At 38.3% G+C, this 19,005-nt stretch overlaps 1 protein-coding gene and 1 long non-coding RNA gene across 4 annotated transcripts in view; one reads left to right on the top strand and one right to left on the bottom strand.

Annotated features, from left to right (window-relative positions):
• Positions 1–1,515: 1,515 nt before the first annotated feature.
• Positions 1,516–3,748, bottom strand: LOC147582071 (uncharacterized). The gene is made up of 2 exons (XR_015250546.1): positions 3,489–3,748; positions 1,516–1,912 (listed from the first exon to the last, which is right to left on the bottom strand). It is a non-coding gene; the product is annotated as an uncharacterized LOC147582071 (long non-coding RNA).
• Positions 3,749–3,760: 12 nt separating this feature from the next.
• SEPSECS (Sep (O-phosphoserine) tRNA:Sec (selenocysteine) tRNA synthase) overlaps positions 3,761–19,005 on the top strand; it is a 36,739-nt gene continuing 21,494 nt past the window's right edge. Inside the window, exons 1-6 of one of the 3 annotated variants that reach the window (XM_025922027.2) lie at positions 3,761–3,930; positions 4,757–4,911; positions 7,266–7,384; positions 7,713–7,871; positions 10,859–11,012; positions 14,373–14,475. In XM_025922027.2, coding sequence (XP_025777812.1) covers positions 3,817–3,930; positions 4,757–4,911; positions 7,266–7,384; positions 7,713–7,871; positions 10,859–11,012; positions 14,373–14,475 — 804 coding nt within the window. In that variant the 5' untranslated portion in view covers positions 3,761–3,816. Of the gene's footprint in view, positions 3,931–4,046; positions 4,258–4,756; positions 4,912–7,265; positions 7,385–7,712; positions 7,872–10,858; positions 11,013–14,372; positions 14,476–19,005 lie in introns of those variants that run through there. The other 2 variants (XM_086705311.1, XM_086705310.1) reach the window with 2 other exon arrangements.

Genomic DNA, 19,005 nt, shown 5'->3' on the forward strand with positions numbered 1-19,005 from the left:
GAGGCCACTGGAAGACAAGGACAGGAAGGATTTACTAGGAAATGAGTCTAGTTTCTTGTTGCCTAAGTTTGTCAAATTGCTCACGAGCTTTGGTCAAAGAATGTTTAAGTGAAATAAATTTTGAACCAGAATTTCTTTGGGAGGCTTCTGCACACGAGTTAAAAACTGCAGTCCATTGACCTGAGAAATCTTAATTCCCCTTCTTTCCTAGGTTGCCTGTCAACACCAAATTTATCCAAGTCAAATGTCCCACAGCGTGGCCACGGAAGGCCCAGATCCTCATTGCTGAAGTTATGCCACTAAGAGAGACAGCCACCAGAAGTAGGATTGTAATGACACCACATATAAGAAGCAGCAGTTTTTCCTGGCGGGGAAGTGGATTTAGGCTTAGACAAACCCAGGAGAGCTGGCAATGGTTGGTTGAAAGTGATGCTTATGCTCTTTGTGTCTCAGGCCTCCCACCTGAGGGTTGGCCGCTCCAAACACAGACCTGACAATCTGTGCCCCCCCCCAGCAGGTAGAAAATTAGAGTTAGCCCCCTCTCTAAATTAAAGGCAAATTCTCAAGACCAAAAATCAAGATGGAAGGAGTGCCTCACTCAGTTTTATTGGTGACCCACAGTGATGTTTGTTCAAATGGATGGCCATCTGGTGAGAACTTCAAACTCACTGGTCTCTGAGGCTGGTTTGAACAACAGGCTTCTAGGGCCTATCGCTGTGTTCTACCCTATGATTCTCCTTTTTATGACAAACAGCATTTTCAGGTAGCACAATACAAAATAAAAATATAAAAGACAGCCAAAAAAGAATGAAAAGGAATGGCCTGATTCCACCAAGGATAGAATAAGTACAATAAATAGCTGAGGAACTCCATGCAAAGATAGCAGAGTTCAGACCCAGCACTGACTTACGACGATGGCACAGACTTGACAGGCCACAAGCAGCAAGGCACAAGGGTCGTCTGCGTGTACCACATCTGGTCAAAGGCTGGGGGCCACAGTGATGGACAGTGCAGACCGTGTCTCAGTGGAGTCTCCAGAAAAACTGTGGCAAGGAACAAAGACCACCCAAATAATAAACAGAGACTATTCATTCAGAGCTTCCTATAGCAAGGGAATTAGTCACCATCACTCACATTTGGAGACTCAATGGCAGGCAGAAGGGTGGAAAAGCTTTATGGTGAAAAAAATGGGAAGGGTTCAGGTATGCTCTGATTGGGAGTTGTTAGCAAGGGGAAGATGGAGGTAGGCTAATTAGAAAAGGGCATCTTATGTCATTGGTTTAGGGAGCATACTTGGCTTTCTCTGGTTAGTCCTGCGTTGGAAGCAAGTGAAAAAATTGGGAAGCTGGAAGTCATTGACTGAGTCCTAACTGTTCTGGCGAGATTGCTGCAGGGGTTTTGGTTTGGCTTCCTGGGCTACTTACTGCAGAGATTATGGGTTGGGGTTCTTAGGACATCAGACAAGGTCTAGTCCTTGTCCATTTGTACAACCAGTCCATCAAGGCAAAGATGGCATTGAGAGATTACATCTCATTTAATCAAGACAATGGTCTCCTCCATGTTCCTATTTTACAAATGGGGAAAGTAAAGCTCAGGGAGTACGAGTAATGTGCCCGAAGTCAAACAACTAGTGACACAAGCAAAATTCAGATTATGAATGTTGGATCTATTTTTAACTATGTTACATCTTGTAAAGACAACTAAATTATTCTGATGTTGTGCTATTAAAAATATTAGATGCCTGGGCACCTGGGTGGCTCAGTCAGTTGAGCATCCAACTCTTGATTTCAGCTCAGGTCATGATCTCAGGGTTGTGGGATCGGGGCCCACGTTTGGCTCTGCACCGAGTATGGAGCCTGCTTGGGATTCTCTCTCTCTCCCTCTCTCCCCCACTTGCACAGGCGCTTTCTCTCTAAAGAAAAAAAAAAAAGAAAGAAAGAAAGAAAGAAAAAATTTAAAAAATGTTAGATGTTCAATACTCATTGGGTGTGTGAATGGATGAAGATAATATTGGAATACCTCTCTTGAAATTGCTTCCACAGCCTGCAGTTTTTGAATAATTTCTATGAAGGCATACCTTGATGATGGATTTAGTTTCTGGAAACAAACATTTTTCCAAATTAAGACTGGTAAGTAAGGTGAGAGAAACTGCTGGCTCAAAAACCTAGAGTGTCCACTCAATAATGAGATGGGTCTTGCACTTATATGTGATTGACAAGATAGCTCTGAAGGCTTTTCCAAAGAAGTTGCAAAAATAGTTGTATTTTGGGAATAAGAACTGAACTCTTCAAAAGTTTGAAGGCTGATGTTTACTTTAAAAAATGAGCTAAATTCTCATTATTTTTGTGGCTTATATTTCTGTGTAATTTTACAAAGTTTTTAAACCGCCTATCATTCAGATAAATTTGAATTTGTGGCCCATCTATTTTGTGTTTAGTTCTGTGCTTTGAACACAGATATCCCATATAGCTTTCGTCAAACCGGAGTTCACAATCTAGTTGAGGAAAACATAAAATTAACAATGGAAATGCAGCTTGACAAGTACCAGGCTGACAAATGGTAGGATGCCCTGGGAACATGTAGTAGGAACAGTGGTGAGTTGGTACATACTAAACAATTAATTCCTGGACAGCAGCAGGGAGGTCAGGGCCTGATGTGTAGAAGTTGTTGATTTCCATGGTGATTTCCACTCTACCATGGCCAATTCCAAACTCCCATTATGATGCCCCTCAACAAGGAGTTGGAAAGAGATGTGCGGTGGTACACCATTATGTTGTGATTCCACCACACGGATATAATAGAGGTAAATAATCTCAGAAGAGCACTTTAAACAATAGAATGTAGTAAAAATAAGTAGGAAGTGATAAAGTTTGTGTATTCATCACTTTTGCTTTTAATATAATTTAAAGTGGCTGTATTTAAAAACCAGCTCACAAAATTACGGCACAGTTAACAATCAGCTTTTGCAAGCGAGTATGAACCAACTCAAGTGGACTCGAGGGATGTCAGGAATTACTGTAGGCTCACCTAAGGAGAAGAGTGCAAGGAAGTTGAAAGCGGGGATCCTATCTTTTCATTCCTATATATCCCATGCCTAGCCCTGGGTTGTTTAATGGTCAAAGCAACTCATTAAATCAACATGAAAATTTTTGTAGTCCCTACTATATATTCTGGGCACTGTTCTAGGCGCTTCGGGAGGTATGGCAGCGAAAACCAAGTCCCTAGACTTTAGGAAGTTTATATCCATAGGTATGTGGGCGTGGGTGTGGGGTATACAAAAAAAAAAAAAAAAAAAAGTAAAATCAGTTGGTGGGTGACAAGTATTGGGGCTTTCTGTAGTACAAAGGACAGAAGGAGCGGGACACGGTTATTTCGTAGCGGGCTGTCAAGGCAATAATAGGAAATGTTGGGACGTGCAAAAAGGATGAAAGGTTCTGCAATATGAGAAACACTGTGTAAGGCTGAAGCACAGACTGCGCAACTCTCACCATTCAACGGAGTTGGAACACATAAGACCCGAAAGTTTTTCTGCAGAGAAGTTCACATAGCTCCCCTGTACTTTCCTCGGCCCCTCTGCACAAGGGCAAACTCTTCCTTTAAGCCCGTCTCAGGAGCCAGCCACACGCGCAGACGTCTGCGCATGCTCAAGTCCACGCTTGCTAGTGTCCCATCTATGCGGATTGCGCATGTGCGAAAGCGAGACGCGCTTTTTGTCCCAAGGCCTTGCCGTACCGTCCAGGCGGCGAGTTGCGTCCCGGTTCAGTAGTGGGTGCAGGGTGTGTCGAGTGTTCTCTTGCTGCGGTAGCCACCGCCGAAATGAACCGCGAGAGCTTCGCGGCGGGCGAGCGGCTGGTGTCGCCGGCTTACGTGCGGCAGGGTTGTGAGGCCCGCCGCTCGCATGAGCACCTCGTACGGCTGCTTCTGGAGAAGGTACCGAGCTGTCGGGCCCCTCTCCAGCCGCAGCGCCCCCCTTCCCCCCCCCAGCCTCCGGTTCGGCCCAGCGCCCCGGTGGTGCTGCGTCCTGCCCACCCGCTCTTCTTTGCTGGTTGAGACCTGTCCGCGGCAGTCTGTCGCAGCTTGGCAAGCATTGTGCGGAGTTGCTGCGCTCAGCTCCTTCTCAGCCTCACCAGAGTCAGCAAAACCCAGAGAGTGTTGTGAAGGGAGCGTGCGGGAGTCGGGATTTTTGAGTCTGGTTGTTTTCTAACTTCGGGATGTGGAAGTCCCAGTTGCTACTGTTTTGTTGGCGAAAGGGGCAAGGTTCGCATCTTCCGTCTTCCACTACTCCCAAGGACTCACGGAACACTTTGTTTCTAAACCACGACATACTAACTCGAGCCAAGAGCTGCCCCCGAACTTCACAGGTCTCGTTCCTACCGGTATCCCGAATTTTAATTTCACCGACGTTTGACAATCCCTAGTTTCAGCAGCCTGGTTGGAACAGTCCTCGTTGAAGATAAGGTTTATTGGTTTTCAGTTACTTTAACTCATTGAAACATCAAACCTGAGTAAACCTCATCGTATTCATTTATTATCGCTTCTGGCAATCTGTAGAGAATTGTAATGCAGTGTAACGAATGTTTTGCCTATTTGAGGTTTCCTCATAGTGCGAAATTTATGTCTGAAGTTTAGAAAGCAAGGAGTATGGCAAAATACACATTACAAAGTTTAAAAAATGTATTGAAGTAAGGTCCTGGGGGATGGTTTTCTTCAATATACATGTTTTGTTTTGTTTTGTTTTGTTTTGTTTTGTTTAAAGGGCAAGTGTCCAGAGGATGGTTGGGATGAAAGTACACTTGAACTCTTTTTGCATGAACTTGCAATCATGGACAGCAACAACTTCCTGGGTAATTGTGGTGTTGGTGAAAGAGAAGGGAGAGTGGCATCTGCATTAGTTGCTCGGCGTCATTACAGGTATATTTTTAAAGTAGAAGACATTCCCCCCCCCTTTTTTTTTGTTAAAAACAATGGTGGTAATAGTAACATATTAAATTATACAATGTCCATTGGTAACCTACTTCTTCCCTATTCAAATGGACATAGAAACTAGATGCAACAGGGAGATGGAAACAATTTGAGTATGTGTTTTTCAGGACAGTAGGATGACAGTGGTGGCTATTCTATCAGGTTCTGGGTGGTGAACAATACTGCCTATACGTTCTGTTAATAACGTTTAATGTAATAAGCCTGTTTGGTTGTAAGAGTTTAAATATGTTAAGGTTGTTTATAGTTTGCTGGGTTTTTTTTTTTTTTAATTTCTTTAATGTTTATTTTTGAGAGAGAGAGAGACCATGAGCAGGGGAGGGGCAGAGAAAGAGGGAGACACAAAATCTGAAGCAGGCTCCAAGTTCCGAGCTGTCAGCAAGAGCCCAACACAGGGCTTGATCTCATGGACCGTGAGATCATGACCTGAGCTGAAGTCGGCTGCCCAACCGACTGAGCCATCCAGGTGCCCCAGTTTGCTGTTTCTTTTCTAACATTGCAAGTTGTTGTTTTTTTTTTAAGAGAATGATATGTAGGTAGAACTTTAAAATGTTGTTCATCTGTATCTAAAATGAGTTATTTTATAAATACCTTGTTTTGTTGCAGTAGATGCAGGAAAGATACCTTAAATTTGATTTTAGATTATTAAGTCACCTTTTTCTTTTGCAATATTTTAGAGAGCTTTTTATCAATTCTGTTAACCATTTAATTGGTAGTATTTCCAAATATGATCATTTCTCTGTTCTTCAAAGTTTCCATGAAATATAGGTAAACTAGTAAACACTCCTGTCTTGAAATTTGCAGTGATGAAACTCTTCTGCAGATAGTAGAATTTTATTTCAATCAAAACCATTGCAGTCGGAACTAATAATAATAATGAATCTATAACTTGGATGAAAAATTCATGGTTAAAATGGGCTGATAACATGATTTATAATATTTGTAAAAAAATGCTTTCTACATTAGGTTTCCGGGATAATGAAGTATAACACTAGTGTTCTGTGATAATCCCAGTGTGAAGGATTTCTGATCTAACTATAAAGTACAAACAGACTTTTGATTCTGAAGAATATTCAGAAGTGTCTCTCACGTGTATGACATCATCTAATCAAAATGAGTAGATTTGCGCACTATTTTAAGGAGTATACACAGTTGACCCTTGACCAATATAGGTTTGAAATGTGCAGGTCCACTCACATGTGGATTTGTTTTTGATGAATATAGTACAGTACTTGTAAATGCATTTGCTCTTCCTTATGATATTCTTAATAACATGATATTTTCTCTAATTTACCTTATTGGAAAACAGTATATAATACACATACAAGATATGTGTCAATTGACACATATGTTATTGGTAGGGCTTCCAGTCAACAGTAGGCTATTAGTAATTAAGTTTTGGGGGAGTCAAAGTTATTTGTGAATTTTTGACTGTGTGCCCCCCCCCCAAACTCCTGCCTTCAGGGGTCAGCTGTAGTATTTTTAAAATTAAGGTGATATTTGAAATAGCAGCTCATGCCCATGGGAACTTAGTCCACTGCTTTGGTTAAGGAAATGGAAAGAAAGAAGAGAATCTGATGTTACATATATTCTGGTTTTCTATTGCTGCTAACATACACCTCGAAACTTAGTGGCTGAAAACAATCATTTATTATTATTTCTCACAGTTCTGGGGGTTAACTGGGCTCAGCAGGATGATTATTGCTTTCTGTCTCTCATACAGTTGTAGTCGGATGTTGGCTGAGAGTTTAGTCATTAGGTTCAACTGGACAGTTTAAGTTGACTCACTTAGATGGCTGAGAGATCAGATGGCCTCTCCAGGTGGCATGGGCCTCTCCCAGCATGGCAGCTGGATTATGAGAGGGAATTCCCACAAAAGCAAGCCCTTCAAGAGGTCAGGTGAAGCTTTAAGGCTTCTTTGACCCAGATCAGAAATTCCAGACCATCACTTCTTGCTAGATTCTTCCTGGCCAACCAGTTCACTAAGGCCAGTGCAGATTCAATGCAGGGGAATTTGATTCTCTCTCTTGGTGTTGACAATAGTGTGTAGCATAGGGAGAAAAGGAATTGATGGTGGCCATCTTGGGAGACTAGCTACCACAGTATAAATGATGAATTTGTTTCAACTTAACTAGGATATTTTTACATTGTTAATAGTTTATGAAAAATATCTACAATAGTCAAGTGTTGCCTGTTGTTTTGATTATTCTGTCTATATACTTATACAGTGGATTACTTAGAACACTGAATATTTTTGTCCAGTTGTTGGCCCATTTTTTGCTTAGGTTCATTCATGGAATTGGACGATCGGGTGATATTTCTGCTGTGCAACCAAAAGCTGCAGGTTCTAGCCTTTTGAACAAAATTACCAATTCTTTGGTCCTGGACATCATAAAGTTGGCTGGTATGTACTATGTTAATCATAATACTTTTGGCTGACCAGCCATACACACTTTTGCCTAATATCTTTTATTAATGCCTCTTTCCAAATAGGTTATAAATGGCTTTTGAAAAGATACATATATATATTTTAAAACCCTTTAGAAAAAGATGGAAAATCAGAACCATAAGCCAGGAGGATGAATTTGGCAGTGAGCCTCCTGAGACCAAGGACAGAAGAAGCACTAAGTCTATAACTCTTACTATTTAATTGAAGAAGTATATCATTTCTTCAAGAAGGGTGCTGGTTTTTCAGTGGAATAACTAATTTCTCTTTTACTTCTTATTTTTAGGTGTCCATACAGTGACCAACTGCTTTGTAGTTCCTATGGCAACTGGTATGAGTCTAACCTTGTGTTTCTTAACATTACGACACAGAAGACCAACGGCAAAATATATTATATGGCCGAGAATAGACCAGAAGTCCTGCTTTAAATCCATGATCACTGCAGGTAAAGGAAGAGGAGTGGCATATATAATGCAGAAGATTCAGACTGTTTATATAGAAATAGATGAATGAAAAAGAAACTAAGCATGTTCCTATTCCTTCCTTTTATTGTCATAAAATACACATAACAAGATTTACCATTTTAATCATTTTTAAAGGTATAGTTCTCTGACATTAAATACATTCACATTGTTGTGCAACCATTGCGTAACACCAGCTCCAGAACTTTTTCATCCTCTTAAACTGAGTCTCTACCCATTAAACAATAACTGCTCCCTCCACACTACCCCCAGTTCCTAACAATCACCTTTCTACGTTCTGTCTCTATGAATCTGACTACTCTGGGTCCTTCATATAAGTGGAATCAGAGTATTCGTCCTTTTGAGACTGGCTTGTTTCACATAGCATAGTATCTTTAAAGTTCATCCATGTTGTAGCACGTATCAGAATTTCTTTCCTTTTTTAAGGCTAATATTCCACTGTGTATATATACATATATATATATATATATATATATATATATATATATATATATACACATATATATATATATGCATAGATATATGTATATATATTTCACATTTCGTTTGTTCATTCATTCATTCATTCATTGATGGACACTTGGGTTGCTTTCACTTTTTGTTTCTTGTGAATAATGCTGCTATGAATATGGGTGCTTAAGTACCTGTTTGAGTCTCTGCTTTGAATTCTTTGGGGTGTATACTCAGAAGTGGAATTGCTGTATCATATGTCCCCATTTTAAAGAATATGATTACCCGTCTCACAAGATTGTTTTGAGTATTAAATAGGATGGCATATGAAATGCCCAACAGCAATCCTTGGAGCATAGACCGTGCTTCAGGAATGGTTGTTGCATATACATAAGTGGAATACACATAAATTATTAGCATGAATCAAAGTGTAAGGATACAGGGGTACCTGGGTGGCTCAGTTGGTTGAATGTCTGACTCTTGATTTTGGCTCAGGTCATGATCTCATGGTTCAGTTCATGGGATTGAGCGTCAGACTCCACACAGCCTGCTTGGGATTCTCTCTCCCCCTTACTCTCTGCCCCTTCCCTGCTTGCACTCACATGCACACGTGCACACACTTTCTTTCTTTCTGTCTCTAAGTTAAGGAAGAAAGAAAGAAAGAAAAAGTGTAAGGATATAGACATTATTAAGTATAAATGAGGCAGAAACTCTACTTTGGTATTTTAGTATTTGGCTTGATTAATTCAAGTCGAATTTGAGAATTTGAGGTTAATTTTGAATGGCCTCAGTGTGTTGTATGAAATGAACTGTATTAGGCTATAATTAAACTGTATAAGTAATCCTAAAGAAACTCATGTAAAGGGATTCATAGTAAGGACATATAGCAGAAACTGATAGACTTTTAAAAAATATACTGATTTATTTTAAGTGGTGTCAAGTTGTTAAGTCTGTTTATTTATATCATGTTAACCAAAGAACTAATAACCAAACTTCTGGGAAAGATTGCCATGTTGAAAAACTGGAAACTTTTCCAAAAGATGTTAGGATTTGTACTACAATTTATAGTTTATCCTTTCTTAGGATAGCCTAATTCTTAGTAAATAAGATAGTTGTATCCTCAAAAAAAATTTGCATTTTAAAAAGTTTTAAAAGCAAAAATAAGATTGTGTCTAGAGAATTTGAGAAATAATAGAAAATCAGCTGTAATTAGGAAGCTACTTATTTAAGTAAAGTTTTGTGTGTTTGTTTTGATAGCTGTGAAAATACAGGTAGAAAACCTGGACATCTCTGTACCAACATAATTGAATTGATTTTATAGTGGCCAGGTTTTTATATTTCTGTAGATAGAATGCAGACAACTTGATATGGATTTTAGAACACAAAACTACTTGCTCATAACTGTGCTTTAATTTGTTGTGTGGTCTTGTGAAAGCCACTCAATTTTCCTAAACTTCAGCACCCTTATCTTTGACACGAGTGAGGTCAGCTAAATGGTTTCTAAATCTCTTACAGCCCCTAAATCCATGAATCTAGTCTGCTGTGGATTTGCTATTTGGGAAGACTCAAGATGTAACTGCATAATAACTTTATGTGTAAAATTTCCCAAGTTTAGTTTCTATCCAGTTTGTAAGATTTAAGCACTTAGATTTTACTTTTACCCTAAGTACTTACTAATATTACAAAATAATTTAGTTATCTAAATGCTTTACATGTTGGGATGAGCACTGGGTGTTGTATGGAAACCAATTTGACAATAAATTTCATATGAAAAAAATAAATGCTACGTACATTATTCAGTGTATGTATTGCACATACAACTCTTAATGTTCATGGATCTCTAAATATTCACCGTACAAGATTACATAGTTATTATTTGGGTAGACCTTTGAGCATATGCTAGTTAAGTGTACTAATTCAATTGACAATTGGGAAAGTTTTTGTATCTAAGTTATAGAAGACCCTTGTAAACTATGAGATGGGTCAGTGATCATTAGGCTACTAAAATGCATTACTTTTTCCTTAGTAAAATACTAAGTTGATTGTGATTTGTTTTGGTACTTGAATTGTATTATTTTTTTGTTCATTCCTGACATAAGGTGAACTTAGAATGAAATGTTGCCAGAGAATGAGTAGATTTACTTTTCTGTGGTCTGAAATTGTACGTACTAAGTGATCCTTTTATCAATGACTGTGTAATTACTTTTATAGGTGTCTGTTTGACATTTGTTTTCCTTCTCAGAAATAGGCATATCTTTCTGGGCATATCTGAATGTTAAATAGTTTTGTGGTCCTAATTGTGGTCTAGGGGTCCTTCACATTATTTTGACCTGCCTTTGACTCATACCAGTATTGAGCCAGGTCTTTATCACTAGGGGAGGGTTCACTGACCAAATCAAATATTTAGAGTTCTTATACAGAATGGCACTGTTTCCTAGAGTTCCAGGATTTTTCTTACTTTCGCTTACCTAACACTTTGATTTCGGATTGGCTTGGTTAGGTTTTGAACCTGTGGTGATAGAGAACGTGTTAGAAGGTGACGAGCTGCGCACAGACCTGGAAGCAGTGGAGGCTAAAGTCCGGGAACTTGGGCCTGATCACATTCTGTGCGTTCATTCTACTACGTCCTGTTTTGCTCCAAGGGTGCCTGATAGGTAAATAATTTGTAAATACTGTCCTGTAGATGTTGATTGGTCTTTTAAGTGAAATGCAGACATACTAATTGTCAAACATGCTTAAGTAACACGTGGCAGTAAATAGGTGAATGGACCGGTGGAGAAACGACAGTGGTTTGGGAAAATGAAAATTTGGATAGAGAAGTTGGGAAGACAACTAGTAGCAAGTGGACCTGAGCAGACAAAAAACATCTCTGTTTTCTTGTTTGTTCCTGTTTCTAATCTCTGTGTATCTTTTCCTCATTGTTTTGTAGAAGTTTCTAAGCATAATGTTGGATTTACTTGTTTTCATTGCTATCTCCATTTCTTTGATCTTACAGCAAGTTTGCCTATGTAAGAACTATCCATAGTAACAGATTTTTAAATAGAAAATTTTAGGATTATTTATTGCCCTTTGAATTCTTTTAATTGGAAGATTAACTCACATGTACACTCAAGTGTTCACAGTGGATGTCTTTGCATTTTGGGAAAAATGCATACATTTAAGAAAAGCAAGGACACTTAGGTCACTCTGTTGTTAAGCATCTGGCTTCCGCTCAGGTCATGATCTCACAGTTTGTGATTTCGAGTCCCACATCCCCACATCGGCTGAGCTGGAGCCTCGCTTCAGGAGAGCATTGCTGCTCTCTTTCTCTCTTCTCTCCCCCTCCCTCTCCCTCTCCCCCTTGCTCACTTGCACCTTTCTTCTCTCAAGAGAAAAGGGAAGAAAAGAATAAAGAAAAGCAGAAAGGGAAAAAGCAAATGTTTACTCTTTAAAGGGTGTCCACACATTTTTATTCTGGAAATGTAATAGGCCTGAGTATAGTAATACAGATTCCTAGTTTTGACAGCAACTGTTTCATTTGAACATTTTGAACTGATGTGCTAATAATTTGTGAAAACTGTATTGACTTGGACTGTTTTTTTTAGGTTGAGTTGTATATACTTTAGTTTTAATTCATGGAATCACATACTTCGGCAGTAATGAATGTATGTTAATTTTTATCATTTTACTATTATTATTACTACTTATTATAGGCATGTTTTAAGAGACAATTTTAAGAGCATGCTTTTGAAAATTTACCTTGTTATGTTACTCTGTGGATTCTATTTTAAGATTATGTTACATATGCTTTTGTTGTTTATTCATTACTTACCAATCAGATTTTAAATCTGTATTGAAATATTAAATAAACATCCCTATTGTTCTTCATTGATGATATTGCTATCTAGAAGAATTTTAATGTGATAGAAATAAATCCCACTTCTAAAAACAGCACATGGATATTTGTGATAGATTTTTTTAATGTTTATTTTTGAGAGAGAGAGAGACAGAGTGCGAGCAGGGGAGGGCAGAGAGAGAGAGGGAGACACAGAATCCAAAGCAGGCTCCAGGCTCTGAGCTGTTAGCACAGAGCCCAACGGCGGGGCTTGAACTCACGAACTGTGAGATCATGCCCTGAGCCGAAGTCAGATGCTGAACCAACTGAGCCACCTAGGGGCCCCTATGTTAGATTATTTATGCTTGAGGATAGTTTTGTTTCATTTTGACTTTTTTTTGATGTTTACAGTATGCTTGGTGTAGGGTTAAGTATTTTACATGTATTATCTCTTTTGGAAACAAATCACAAAAGTTTTTTATCAGTGAGCAAAATTCTCATGTGCCATTTTTTTTAGTTGTGTTATATAATGACTGTTTCTGGTATGGGTGAACTTTAGGAAAATGGTAATACACAGTTGTAGTAATATGTTTGAACTTCTGATTTTATTAAATTTAAAATATGATTTTATTTCATTGCATTAAGCTTAATTCCTTTATAGTCTTAATTTGAATAGTTGAATATATATGTTGTCTTTATTAATTAATTTGACAGAGTATTGTGGGGCAAAATCAGTCAAAGGAAATGTAATAAAAAAGGATATCATTTTTTCTATTTGACAAGCTGATCTTCAGTTGGCTGCTAAGTTAGAATACAATTTGATTCACATGTAAGATTTTTTGTCTCTCCTTGCCTTTCATTAAATACCTTTATATACGCTCTAAACATGAGCAAACTTCCTCAATTCTGGGTATTTAAAACTACTCACAAGTGATTCTTTTTTCTTTTTAAAATAGTACTTTATGTTGTTATAGTATCTTACTGTCAAGGAACTTTGTTATTAAGGAATGCTTTCATTAGAACACAAACACATCAAAGTGCATTTTATGAAGAAAATACTTGGGTGTATCCCAGAAGGTCTAGTTTGTTAAAAACGACATCTGATTAATTTAAGTAGTAGAAAGGTTCCTGTGTCAATTTGTGAGCTTTATGAAAATGAATGGTAAAATGACTCTTTAATTCATAATACTTTAAGGAAGTAAACTGAAAACTTCGGACGAATGAACAGAATAATGTCAGTCCTATCTGTACTTTAAAAACATTTTAGCGCGTATCTACTAAAAAAGAAAACGTATTTGGCAAAAGTAAGTAATAAAACTATGTAATAGATATTTGAAATACATCCGTGTGGGAAAGAACTTTTACTGAATAAAAGTGCTTTGCTTCTAGATTCTTTATATTGTAGAAAGAACATTTTTTAAAAATTTAACTTTATTAAATCATAGGATTTAGTCTTAGCTTCACAGCACGTGAAGACATTTCTATTAAGAGATCACCTCCGTCACAAGTAGTAGTTAGTTTCTCAGAGGAACATCATTTATTACATTCTAATTGAAATTTATTACTTTACATAGAGTTAGACTCTCAAATTGTTTTAATATAAGGAGTGTCAAATGAAAAAGTAAGAGTGAATTTAAAACTGGCAGCTATTTAAAAGATTCTTTAGTTTCCAAGTTGTTGGAAAATGTTATTTTGGTACTGAAACGTTTTAATGTTCTGTATTTTTTAATACATTAAAGTCTACTTGAAAATGTATTTTTTACTTTATGAGATGTTAAATGTGAGATTTCTTAAGATTTCGAGATATGCTAATTATTTTGCAGATATTAGCTTTAGTATAATAAGCAACCAAAAGCATTTAAAAATGAGCATACCACCTTGTAAGGGGTCATTATCATCTGCTTCTTGCTTTATATATATATAGGAAATTTTAAAGCGATTTAAAAGCTACCATCTATGTAAGTTTTTATAAATACCCGTTTTCTCATTTATTGGTAACATTATTTTAAAAGCTTTTTTAGATTTATCCTAAAGTGCCTGCTGCTGAATTTTATGCTAAAATTCTGATATAGAAATTTCAATTTTCCCTTTTTTTCCTAGTGTACATTAAGAATAACTATTAAATTAGAAAAGTTTTCACACTGTAATTTATAAAAGCACAGTAAAAATATGTCTTTCTGTTGAATATTTATGTCTGTAGATTAGAAGAACTGGCTGTGATTTGTGCTGATTACGGCATTCCGCACGTAGTCAACAATGCGTACGGGGTGCAGTCTTCCAAATGTATGCACCTCATCCAGCAGGTAAGAGAGTTTAGAAAGATGCGTCAAGAAACAATGATTTTAACGTATTACAGGATTATTACTTTGTTTTTCTTACAGCTTAATGTAGTAAAGTCAACTCTGTAGCATCTTCAACTTCATGGCGGGTTAGAAATTAGCATTTTATAGCCACACAGTAAAAATCGTTCTTCTTTAATGGTAATTGGACTACTAGCTTTGGTCAAGACCAACACAGAAATACTTCAGTAGCTTATTTTTTGTAACTTTCTGAGAACGTTTCATTACCAGTATTCTCATTTTTCTAATCTACTGGATTATTGTCTTTTTTAAGCTATATTGATGATTGATTCCATATTTAACATTTAAGGAACCACTGTACCTCATTCTCCTAGGCTGGAAATGGCCTCACTTATAAACATTTTAGTGTATGGCTATGGAATTGGCAGGGTTTAAAACACGTGATGATTTTGTTTTTACAAGCATCAACTAGATCCTGGTCATCTGTTTTAGATTCATGTTTTGAAAATGTGTCTGGGCATCCCATCCCGCTCAGAATAAGAATCTCGCCATGACCTGCAAGGCTTTGTGTCTTCAGGCCTCTGCACCTTCTCCAGTTTCATTTACTTGTGCTCTCCCTCCCATCCGCTGTCTCTGGGCCTAATTGCCTTTTTTTCTGTGCCTCCCGTGTGCCACACATGTGTGCACTGCCCTGTTTTTACTCTTGCTCCTTCCTCTCACTGGATTCCTCTTCCAGAGAGTTACTTGGTGTCTTACCTCTCTTGAAGTCAGTGAGACTCTAGACTCTCTCTCTAAAATAACAGGGTCCTGTGTCTTGCCTGCATTTTCTGTCTCCTTTTTTGTATTTTTACCAGAAACGTTGATTTTAAGGTACACATTTTTCCACATTATAACATCCCTGAAATTGGGGTGTCTTAGAACCAGTGGTGTCTGATTAACATCGTAATGTTAATTGGTAATGTTTTTTCTTACCTAGTAGCGTGGAAAATTTGGATGCTTCTTAAAATTGATGACCTCTTGCTCTGTTTTTCATAGCACTTCTCACCATTTGCTAAGATATTTATTTTTTTATTGTCTAGTTATTGGTAGTAACTAGAATTAAGGTTCTGTTAGGGAAGAGATTTTGTGACTTTGTTTTGTTCGCTGTTATGTCTTCAGTATTTAAGACGGTCTCTGGTACATAGTTGATACTCAATAACTGGTTACTGAAAAAATTGGATGAGTAAATGAAGTATTATATCTACTACAACGATTATTTATACTGTATGAGGATGTGGATAGGCGTTATCCATGTATGGTGTAAGTTACATAATTTGTATGCATAATGTTGTGAATCACATACTCAGTTTTGGCACATGTGGTTTGTGTTACGTGGGCAAGACTTTAACTCACAAATTACCTGTGGTCTTCTCCAGTGTGGTGGTGAATGCTTCTTAGCCAAGTAGATCCTATCTGGAAAAAAAATTTTTCTTGGAGCATGCTAGTATCATCTCTCATATAAATGTGGTTTATATGATGGTATTAGCTGATCTGCTTACTTTTTTTTTTAATTTTTAATGTTTATTTATTTTTGAGAGATACAGTCCGAGTGCAAGGGGGATGGGGGTAGGGCAGAGAGAGGGAGACACAGAATCCAAAGCAGGCTCCAGGCTCCGAGCTGTCAGCACACAGCCTGATATGGGGCTTGAACTCACAAACCAGGAGATCGTGACCTGAGCCGAAGTCGGATGCCACTGACTGAGCCAGCCAGGCGCCCCTGCTTAATTTTTTTACTCAAAGGTTGTACCAGTTAGGATGCAGTTGGCTGCAGGTAAAAGAAACCCAACTCAAATTAGCCTAACCAGTGAGGAAATCCAGAAGTTTACATAACGTCAGAAGTCCAGAGCTGGAGTGGGTGGTAGGCACGTTATGTCAAGGAAGACCATTCACCATTTCTTCCATATCTTTTTGCATTATTCCTGAACTTTTAAAGAACATTTTCATCACAATTCTAAGCTAGATTATCTCCAATGTGAATGGTAGCGGAGAAAAGCTGTATAATTCTCTACACTGGAAATCTTGAAAAACATTTTATTTCAGTGATTTGTTTTTATGTCTCCTCTCCCTTTCCCCATTTCCTCTTTGAGTTTTATCAGCCTCAATTCTTTTGAAAGGTAAGCACATCAGCATTACTAAAAGTTCAGAAGAGTGAGGAAGGAGTAGACTATCACTCATAAACCTGTACACTAACAAATACCCTTAATAGTTTGTGGTCCACTTTCTTCTCATTTTTATATGTATATTCCTTTTTTACAATAGTGACAGTCGTTGTGTACATTTAGTGTTAACTTTTTTAAACTTGGTGCAAAAAATATTTAATTTTTATAGATCACATTTCTGTATTCTCCACATGCCTGTGAAATCTTCATGAAGACCATTTCAGTGATTCCAAAACATTCACTCAGATATTATATATTTAACCCAGAAGTGCTTAGTGTTGTGGGGCCCATGGTATAATTTTGACTACTGGAAAATTTGGCAGCATAACTGGAGAGATTAAGACAAAGACAGTGCGTTCCAGGATGTGATGTAGAAGGTGCCAGTGGAAGTGTGCCTCATGAATGCCTGCCTTTGTCGTCCCCTCTCTTCATCGGTGAGGTGAAAATCTTAACCAGAAAATAACACTTTAAGATGGGTGGGTGAGTGGTTTTTAAACACAGCTGCTGTATTGTCGCAGATACTGTATTACCTTCTAAAATTAGCATTTCTTAAAAAAAAACAAACAGTACTTAAACATTTGAATTTTCCCAAATTGGCCCTCACAAAGAGAGGTGTTGGTACTGTTGCTTTAAACTAAATAAATATTTGGGTCTTTTTGAGTGCCACTGCTGTTTCATGATGTTCTAGAAAATTAAAGTTAGCTTTCATTCATCTCAGTAGTTCTTAGTGATATATATACCATTTACTGAGTACCCACCATGCGTCAGGCATGCTCCTGGACTTTTAAAGTTTATTAGCTCAAGCCTAACAACTTAAGGTGTACTTATTATTTCTGTTCTATAAATGAAGAAGCAAACTTAGAAGGATTAAGTGACTTGCCCAAGGTCCAGTAGCTACAAAATGGCCCATGTAGTTCAGTGAGGCTTCAAAGCCCCATGTTTTCCTTTAAAAAACAGCGTGCTGAAACTGTAAACACTTCCTTGAGAAGACAGCAGTGTAGTAATCAAACCGTCAGTGAAGAAAGAGCTATAGCTACAGCGTGTCAGCTTATTTATTTATTTTTATTTTAAAGATGCTGCCCCAGGGTGACTTAATCCTCAGTACAGAAAGCATTCTGGCATGCACGTGTCATTGAAGTCAGCTCTGAACAACCTGTGCTTCTGTTTCTGTGCTAAACTGACTCATTTAGAAGACTGATGGAATATGGATAGTAGGACGGATTAATGGAGAAGGATGTGGTGGAGTCACAAAAATACATAGGATTAATCTTTTTAGAGTCAGAATGGATTGTAAGGCTCCCGAAGCGTGGGAAGCAGTGGCTTCGCTTATTAAGAATTTGAGAAACGCCTTGGATCCTCTGTCTCCTTCTCTCTCTGCCCTTTTGCCCTGCTTTCAACAATAAGTAAACATTAAAAAACAAAAGAACTTGGGAAAAGTAGGTATTATACTACTTATTCACAGACCTAATTCTCAGTTCATTCAACAAGCATTTACAGGGTTTCCCTCTGTGTGCCAGGCATCAGGTTAGGCACTGGGGATACAGGGGCGAATACAGCAAAATCCTTATCTTCACGGAGCAGAAGCAGACAGTAAACAGTAAGTACGACAGGCCTTGATAAATGCTCTGGATCGGGAAGGGGGTATCAGATTAGATGGAGCGATCCAGAAAGTCCTCCCCAGGAAGTGACGTGAGCAGAGCCCCGAGTGATAGGAAGGAGTAGGCCACGCAGCTCTTTAGGGTCCAGACAGGAGATAACAGCAAGTGCCAGGACTCTGAGGCAGGAGTGTGCTTGGGGTATGCAAAGAACAAGGAGGCCAGTATGGCTGGACCAGGGCAAATGAGGGCGGCAGTGGTAGTAAAGAGAAGGGAGGTGTGTCAGCATTTGGGATTTTATCCTTGGTATGGTCGTCAGCCATGGGAGGGTTTTGAGCAGGAGAGTGACGTGTGATTTATGTTTTTTGACCATCGTTGTGGCTACTCACATTGTGGCTACTGTGTGAGTAATAGACTGTAGGAAGGCAAGAGTGGAGGGCTGTTGCAGAGCTCACAGAGCTTGAAATAAGTTGGTGGCTCAGGCCAGGAGAGTAGCCATTAAGGTGTTAAGAAATGGTTAGATTCACATGTATTTTGAGAGTGGCTCTTACAGGGTGTACTGATGAATCAGATGTGAGGTGTGAGGAAATGAGAATTCAGAGCCCAAGGCTTTAGCTTGGGCAGTTGGAAGAATGGAAATGCCATGGGAATAAGAGTTTATTTTATAAACCTGGGCTCTTCCTCCAGATTACCTAGGTTTTAGTCCCTGTTGTATCTTGGATTACCTTGGTGACTTCTAG

The sequence above is a fragment of the Puma concolor genome, chromosome B1 (assembly GCF_028749965.1).
Source record: "Puma concolor isolate L17-30 chromosome B1, mPumCon1.1.hap2, whole genome shotgun sequence".
Taxonomy (NCBI): domain Eukaryota; kingdom Metazoa; phylum Chordata; class Mammalia; order Carnivora; family Felidae; genus Puma; species Puma concolor.